This window comes from Culex quinquefasciatus, chromosome 2, assembly GCF_015732765.1.
Source record: "Culex quinquefasciatus strain JHB chromosome 2, VPISU_Cqui_1.0_pri_paternal, whole genome shotgun sequence".
In the NCBI taxonomy this organism is placed as follows: domain Eukaryota; kingdom Metazoa; phylum Arthropoda; class Insecta; order Diptera; family Culicidae; genus Culex; species Culex quinquefasciatus.
The window spans coordinates 61,993,272-62,002,402 of NC_051862.1; the positions used below are offsets into that span (position 1 = coordinate 61,993,272).

Here is a 9,131-nt window from a genome sequence, read left to right on the forward strand (position 1 = left end):
GCACGCCTGTCCGAAGAAGTGCTTCCGTTGACCCTGAACTCTGGCCGCTACTGAAAGCTGGCAACTAAAGAAACACAAACCGTTCATGTCAAGCCGCCAGAAAGTCTGCTCGTTGAGGTGTCAGCGCGACACCCGCTGAAGTGCAATCCTTGACTTTGCGTCACACCGGCCCATCGGAAGTGTGCAACTCGAAAGGGACAACACTTAGCACGATCGTTAACGATCGTCAATATTGAAAGTTGACAATCAATCGATAATTTGCGCATTTTAAAGCAGAGCCTCATATTTTATGTCGGCAAACAGATAAAAAGTGTGGTGAAGAATCTCTTCTTTTCTTTCTCGTCGCAGCGCGATGTTCATTGCAAACCGGTATTTTTTCGTTTTGTTTTTTTTTGCGCAAAGATAATTTCTGCAGGCGTTGAAATTTTCAAGGGCAAAAGTTTTGCGCGCCATCATCGGTGGAGAGTTTGTCACGTTTTAGCGAAATACATCAACTTCCGACCTTCTTCCCACATTACGAAACGTCGTGGGAGTGTGCTGGCTATACCGGTTAGACGCGAAATGGGTTTGGAGATTCATTGTGTCAACAGAAAAGTGCCAACAGTTGAGCAAATAAAATCGCTTTAGTTGTGGGTTTTTGGGATTTTTAATGGGTTTTTTTCTGTGGCAGTCATCAATAACAAAAACTTTTAAAACACATTTCAACGTTACTTCTCGGCGGCCAGTCGCTTCTGTTTCTCGTGAATCGCCTTGTGTTTCTTGAGGTTGGCTTTGAGCCGGAAGCTGGACTTGCACAGATCGCACGCAAACGGTGGTCCGTTCGGCTTTGACCTGGCGGCGGATGATGACGGTCTCCGGCCGGAGGAGGAGGAGGAGGACCTGGTGACCTGGATGTCGTGATGCGACTTCTTGTGCATCGCCAGGTTCCAGTCCGAGGCGAACGCTCTGGCGCAAAGGTCGCACCGGTAGGGTCGTTCACCTGTGTGGGTGCGGATGTGGCGTTTCAGGACGTTGCTGGAAAGAGGGAGAGAAAATCAATACTCGATTATGCGAAAGGAACTTGATGCTGGAATAGTAGTTTAAGAAACAAGTTGTAAAAAGAAGATTTTTTCAACACGAGTCTTAAATCCACCATCGGTAGGGCCAGGGTTGCCAGATAAATCTGGGAATGCCAGATTTTTCAAGTGTCTGCCAGAATTAAGATTTAACATTATCTTTATTAGATTTTGACAGATTTTTCATTTTCTGCCAATTTTGAACATCTTAATGATTCAAATGAACAAGTTTCATTGAAAATCTGAAAATTTAGAAAACAAATTATTTTAATGAAAATGAAAATTCAATCTTTTTGAGGCCGAAAACTATCATTGGTGCGCTGGAAGTGGGGACATGAAGTCGTGATTATTCAGGTTATTTTTTTTGTGTGCTTTTGTGTCGCTGTTCGTAAGGAGTGAGTGCAAAATTTGTAAAGGGAGCGCGTGGTCGTAAAAAATATTCGGAGAAGTAATTTTTTTCGTGTGCCTTTTGTCGTGAATTGTGTGTGTCGCTTGCGGGCGGTGGGGCAACGTGCTTGCTTGGGGACCATCCATAAACCACGTGGACACTTTTTTTGGAATTCTCAACCCCCTCGTGGACAATTCTCCATACAAAAAAATCTTTTTGTATGGAGCGTGGACAATCGCCATACCCCCTCCCCTAAAGTGTCCACGTGGTTTATGGATGGTCCCTTGACAGGATCGATCGTGTTTTTGTGCTATTTCTTTCCAGCAATGATAATATCAGTCCTTCCTTTATCATCGTTGATCGGAGGGCACGCCGCCGGTTGAGTTTGTCGTAGTAATTGTGTTCCAAAGTAACAGGGTGTTAATTGTGTTTCCTACTTCAGTCGATTGCGGAAGGTGAGGCCACGCGCTTGCCTTACTGAATTATTTGTGTCTTTTTCGTGGAGTAATTGGTGTTTTTGTTGTGCTTTTGTAAACTTAATTAATTGTTTTGTGATTTTCAAAGCCCTTCCCATATCATCGTTGATCGGAAGGCACGGCGTCGGGTGGATTGTGTTCAAATTTATTTGTTTGCGGTGAAAAAGCCATTTCTATGTAATGATCGAAAGACGCACTGACAATTTGGATCGTCGAGTTAATAGTGGAGCAAAATAACTGTGTGTGAGTGATTTTGTGTGTTAACCAGAAAGACCTTCCCATAGCATCGTTGCTCGGAAGGCTCGCCGACGGGTCTGTTATGAAAGTCCTCCCCATAGCGTCGTAGCTCGGGAGGCATCGAAAAGCCAATACCTTATCCTACTAACCCAAAAATATAAAATCACGTGATGCTTGAAGGAGATGCTGTGGATTCAACGGTCTCAAGCTGTATCAACAAGTAAGTTACGGAAATTGCTTTCCGCATAATTGATCGACGCCACCAACATCGTCAGCACAGCCGGCAACAGTAACCCAAACTGCGAACAAAGCTAAACTCCGTTTACCTCGCCGCGATTGAAGCAAGTAGCTCGATTAATGCTTTGCAAGCAAAACCTCAGTACCTCGTGTGTGAGGCTCTGGGGGACTTTTCGATCACAATAAAATCAGAACGTTTTGGACCGTCAAACTCAACACTTTGGAGTAATTAATCAAGAGAAAACCCCCCTGGCATAATGGGACCTTTATAACTGGCGCAGTCGAGTCTTCGCCGGAAGGTGGCTGTGCCCAGTGATTGAAGTGGTCGTTCGCGAAAATCTCGGTAGTGAGACCAAAAGTGCAAGTTAATGCGAAAAACACGGCAGTTGTTCATTCAGCAGAAATTCGTCACCAACGGCTCTGGAGATCAGGAGTGAAGCAGCCAAGGAAATTACCTGGTGAAGCAGCCACCGACCGAAGAAGATGAACCAACGTTATCCGCTGGATACTTCGGCAAGAGGCGTGATACCATCGTGTGCCCATCGCGAAAAACTCAGAACCGAGTTCAGGAGCGCAGCACGACATGGATTTCAACACCTTCGACGAGGGAGACAAAGGAACAGCGTTACCCGGATTTTCAACAAGCAACAAAATTTAAAGTGAAAAAATCTAAATTCAAAATTCAAAAATATTTTTCCAAATTTGATAAGTTAAGTGAGTGTGTGTGTGAGTAAAAACAAAATCAGCAATTCGGAAATCATTTAAATAATTCAGCACGATCAGATTAACTAAGTTGACAAAAGGAAAAAACACGATTCAAAATTTATTTTTTTAGAAGGTGTGTGAGTGATAAAAAAACAAAGAAAACCATTTCCAAATTATGCAGCTAAAAAAATTCAATTAATCGAGTGTGTTTGAAATTGTTGTGAGGAAACATTACAATGAAATAATAGTTTGTTTGTAATAGCTAATTACAAATCTCAATTTGTAATTCAGAGTTACAAAAGTGTAATAAATGAAGATGTAATTAAGGATTACGTAATCTTTGATTACAAATATTTGTAACACTTAATTACAAAACAGCAACAACTATAATGTTTCAAACATCACCAAAGAAGCTTGAGATATTTCAAACTCGCTGAGTGACCTATTTGGTAGTTCTTTCCGATGGAAAATTTATGTGCAGTCGATACGGATCGGGACGATCCTTTCTTGGTGAGGAGCAGTTACGGAAATTGCTTTCCGCATAATTGATCGACGCCACCAACATCGTCAGCACAGCCGGCAACAGTAACCCAAACTGCGAACAAAGCTAAACTCCGTTTACCTCGCCGCGATTGAAGCAAGTAGCTCGATTAATGCTTTGCAAGCAAAACCTCAGTACCTCGTGTGTGAGGCTCTGGGGGACTTTTCGATCACAATAAAATCAGAACGTTTTGGACCGTCAAACTCAACACTTTGGAGTAATTAATCAAGAGAAAACCCCCCTGGCATAATGGGACCTTTATAACTAGTATATAGCGAAAAACTATGTGCTTGATGAGTCTGCAACTTTAACTATCGGACTAACATTCCTCCCTTTCGTTGAACTGCAGGCTTCTTGGGAGGGCGCCGGTATTGACTAATAAAGTAGGGATCTTCAGAGGTTAAACAGTGAACGGATGGTTGGCTCCCAGTCTGGTTTGCTCATGCCCAATCCGGCCTCTAAAAAAATCGCGAAAAGGGTCGAAAATCCGGAAAAATACCAAACAGTTGATAGCCTTAAGTTTGATAATTTTAAATCGGTCCACAGAAAATATTTCTTTTTTTATGAGCAATGTATGAACATTTAGTGATCTTATTCTTGAATAAACCGTATAATTTATCTATGTTCCACATTTAATAAATGATTCCCTTGTGATAAAATTTTAAAACCAAGGAATAACTTTAATAAAACTACATAAATAACACAACTCCAATCAAAACAGTTTAAAGAAGGTAAGATTAAACAACATACATTAATTATGAACCTTTTTTATTTGAATCCAGATTAACAACAATTTTTACCATCTTTAATCATATTTAACACCAATATTTTCCTTCCTATGAATCTATTTAAGATGATTTTAAAAACATAAAAGAAGTTAAAGTTGCATGAAAAAGCTTGGCTATAAAATATTTTATGAAAGCCAAAATGTTTTTCTCTTAAACTTGTCAAATAAAAAAAAAGGTGTTGCAAATGTACATCTCCGGAGAGATTTTTTACTTTTTTATTAAATTTTTAAATAATAAAAACATATTTGCAAACTTTTTAATCAAGGGAAAAATATACTCCTCTCAAAAGATTTTCCCTTCCCTTCCCTTAAATCAAAATTAAATTTTAAATAATAGAAAGAAAAATCCAATAAACAAACTCTATTGCTAAACATTTAAGAAGGCCAAAATGAAATCTATAGAGAGATTTTCCTACTTTAAGTTGAATTTTAAATAAAAGTAGTAATAGTTGTACAAAAGAAAAAAAGATTGCGAATTACTTAAAATTTTAAAAATATTTTTTTATGGATAGCTTTTCATTGATAAAATTTCATGATAAAATTACATAAAAACTTAATTATACAGTATTTTTTAATTGAGTTAAAAATAATTCGCAATTTTATTGATAGGTTTTTCTCTCTATAAAATTTAATATAAAATAAAATAACCTTAGAACTTTAAATCAAAATGCGTAATAAAAAAATTTAAAAGCACTTAAAACATCGACGTTGTCTTGCTATCTTGTCGCACGTCGCTTTTTGACGTTCTTTCATCAGGAGTGAGATTGGGTCATAAAAAAATGCAGAAATTTGTATGACCCTATCTCACCCCTGATGACAACGTTGCCAGAATATTTTAAAGGGAGATCTGTATTTTCAAAAAAAAAAAATCTGTATTTTATCTGTATCATGTCAAATTCGAAGCAATAGAAGACATTTTTTTTATTTTGAACTTCAGATTTAAGTTTTTAATCCTATTAATGCATCATTCTTTTACTAAGTTGTTGAAATTTTCAAATATAATCATTCCTAAATATCTGTACACACAGATATTTGTGATTTAAGGGATCAAAAATTCTGTAAAATATAGATTTATCTGTATCTGGCATGGCTGCCTGATGACGGGCCTGAGTTTTAACTCACAATCCAAGTCATCAGTTTGAATCCCAAGGTGGAATGAAAGAGGTTTAATTAGGAAGTTCAATTTTCAAGTGATTTTATAGCCTTTCCTCAGTGAGAATGGCAAAACAATCCAAAAATACTTACGCCGTGATGAACGCCTTATCACAGTACGAGCACGCATGGTTCCGTTCGTTATTGTGGCTCCGGATGTGGCTCTTCAGCGAGTGCGGATACTTGAAATTGCACCCACAAATGGTGCAATGGTACTTAAGCTCGCTGGTATGGTTCACCTGAAATATTAACATTCGCATTATTTTTTACCAAATTTAACTTAAAATTTGTTTCTAAAGACCTTATGCAGCTTCAGCGCGGTCGGATCTCCAAAGCTCTTCGTGCACTGATCGCACTTGTGGGGCTTATTTCCGGTGTGAATGTTCAGATGGATCGTTAGATTTCCCCGCTGGGCAAACGCTTTGTTGCAGAACTGGCAGACGTGTTTCTTGATGCCGGTGTGAACGGCCATGTGCTGTTTCATGTTTTGTTGAGGGATTCCACAAATGGTGCACTTGCTGCTTTTTACCCTGTTTTTGGACTTATTATTTGGGGTTAGAGTTTCATCTTGCCCAGAAAGTGACTCTTCTTGCACTTTCTTAGCGCAATCTTTCTCCGAAGGAGCTTCCAGCAATTCAATTTCTTCTGAATTTATTTTATTCATAACCTGAGGTTCCCAGGAGGGGTCATTCTCCTCCTGCTCCAGGTTGACCAACTTCACTGAACTTTCATCCAGTGATAGCTCGGTTTCAGTCACTCTCTGATCATTTTGCGATTCTTCAAGCTCTTCTGCTTCTTCTATAACTTCAATTAGGAAGCCTTGCTTTCCGTCCACCTCGGTAGAAGCTGGATCTTCCACAAAATAATCCAGTATTTCAATCTGGCTGCTTTCTTTGCTGATAATTTTCTCGTGCGATTTCGCAAACTGCTCAAATTGCTTCGCGTAAATCCTTCTAATTTTCTGATCCGTCTTCAAACACTGTGAAATAAACTGCGAGCAAATGACCAGTTTGGATTTGCACACCTCGCACAGAAATCCCGGAACTCCAGGAATGTTTTCAATCTACAAATGATTAAAAAAAAGTCAACATCTAGCACTGAAAGGGTCAACACAACGGTCAAAATCAGGCATGAAACTCACCTGGATGGAAGTGCACTCCAAGATCTTCTGGGCCAGGTTGGAGTTGGAATCCGCGCCAAAGAGCGCACACTGCAAGTCATCGTCGGTCAGGCACAACCGGCACAGCCGCTGGACCTCATCCGGCGCTAGGGTTTCGGTGGACATCACGGAAGTCTTGGGTGAACGGAACGAAAGCAGCTGTTGCGGCGCGCGAACTGAAGTTTAAAATCAGATGTTTACAAACGTTGAGCGATGTTATTTGACAGTTAATTTGAGTTCGATGTTTTTTCAGGTTTGTGTCTGAGATGGATTTGGATAAGCTTTGTTCAGTCGAGGGGTCTACGAATGTTGATGAATCAAAACAAACATTTAAATATTTCTTGTATATTTCTTATTAGGTTTTACGTGGTTTTACACCGTGACGTCATTTGACAGCTCGTGTGCGTAAAACCTAATAATTCTTGAGTAAATTTTCAAAACAACCTAAGTGCTTTTTGCGTGGATTTTTGATTATTGAAAAAAAAATCAAGCAAATTGGGTACTAAAGCCCGATGTAAATTTTTATGTACAACGGTAAAAAACACGGTCAAAAACAATTTCTGATCACTTTTTTTTTCATTTCAATGCAAAAAATAATAATGACAAGACAACATTTTTTCGATGGATCAATTATGGTCCCCTTAGAACGAGCTGTCAAGCAGGAACTTTTCAGTCAAGAAGGACCGCAAGGTTAATTTTTCAAAATTGATTTAAAAATCCATTTTAAACTCTTTGTGGTCGTACAAAGGGTCATTTTACTCAGAAAAATAAGCTTTATCGCTGTAAATAATAATATCAGCAATCTAAGCTTCATTTTAGGACCCAATTAGAGACATCTTCTATCTTCTTCTATATATATAAAAAATTACGACGGTTTTGTTCGAACGCGAATCAGTTTAATACGGAGCGTCGGATCGAGGTGCTCTTTGTTGCGTTGGGTTCGTATAAGCCCAAGGAAGGTTCTTACGCCAAAAAGTTACAACTTTGGCCACTCTGGAACCAATTCCGCAAAATCTGCCGATTGTATGGGAAAAGCTGCGTAAAATCAAATTTTGATCACAGGAGGCTGAATTAGCAAACAAGCAAGAAACGTCAGAAAACCAAAAAAGGGCAGGACGAAGTTTGCCGGGAAGAGCTTGTAGTAATATAGAAATTTTGAAAGCTAGGAATTACAAATATTTTTGATACTGAAATAAAGAACTTTAGTAACTTAGAAATTGAGAAATTTTGAAATTTAGAGAAATTTAGAAACAACAAAAGTAAATTTAAAAATTTCCAAATTTTAGAGACTAACAAATCTAAATTTTTAAAGTGCAAACTTAAATACATTAAAGATTCGATTATCCCAAAGATTATCCTCATGTTTTGAAAAATTTGCACGTCGGATAATCGAACCACGAAAAAAAACTATTTTCGTTGTCTTATCTTTTATTTAGAGCTTATGTATGACCCCTAAATTAAAGTGGTTAAGAATCTCTAAATTCAAGATAGCGGTAATAAGACATTGAAAAAATGCATTTGGTAATTTTTAAGGCACTTTGGACGTACTCAACAATTCATATTTGACTAAATTCGGTCAAAGAATTTCAATTTGATATGACAAGAAAATAAAAAAATACGTACTAATTCGTTTTGTTCATGATTCGACTATCCGAAGTCCCATACAAACCTTCGGATAATCGAAATTCGGATAATCGAGTCTGGACTATATTTTGAAATTATGAAATTTAGAAATTTTATTTACAATCTAAGAAATTATTAACCTTATCATTAGAAATTTTGAATAAGAATTAGTGTTTTGTTAGAATTTCAGAGTTCTGCTTCAGAATGTTCCAGGGGAACCTTTCAACATACATCTTAGTTTAAATTTTGCTAGCAAAATGCACTTTGAGGAAATTAAATTTAGAAAAAAGTAATCTAATTTAGGAAACATGAAATTAAAAAAATGTGTATACCTAAAAAAATAAAAATTGAGAAAACTTGGAGATTTATTAAAAAATATATAAAAATAAGAAAATAGAAGGTAATCAAAAATAAAAAAAAGAAACTTAGATAATTGAAAATTTAGATAATGAGATCACTAGAAATTTATAGCAAAAGAAATTTTGGAAATAAAAAAATAAGTTAAAAAAAAGACAATAAGAAATTTAACAAAAATAATACAAAATTGTGGAACTTTCAGTTTTTTTTTAATTTCTAAGTGTCTAATTTTTTTTCAAAATTTCCATTGCTATAAATTTCTAGTCATCTCATTTTCTAAATTTTTAACCATTCAAGTTTTTTATTTTATTTTTTTTAATCTTGATTTCTTATTACCATTATATTTACATTTTTTTTAATTTTCAGTTTTTTAAATTGCCAGGTTTCCTTTTTTTAATTTTCAGGCATATACAT

The 9,131-nt window shown here is 37.0% G+C and overlaps 1 protein-coding gene across 1 annotated transcript; it reads right to left on the reverse strand.

Moving 5' to 3' along the window:
• Nucleotides 1-704: 704 nt before the first annotated feature.
• On the reverse strand, nucleotides 705-6,902 carry LOC6053813 (zinc finger and SCAN domain-containing protein 12). Its single transcript, XM_001869794.2, has 4 exons — nucleotides 6,720-6,902; nucleotides 5,880-6,641; nucleotides 5,672-5,817; nucleotides 705-1,014 (listed from the first exon to the last, which is right to left on the reverse strand). Exons 1-4 carry the CDS (start codon nucleotides 6,861-6,863, stop codon nucleotides 708-710), a joined length of 1,359 nt encoding a protein of 452 aa, XP_001869829.2. The 5' UTR covers nucleotides 6,864-6,902; the 3' UTR covers nucleotides 705-707.
• Nucleotides 6,903-9,131: the final 2,229 nt, after the last annotated feature.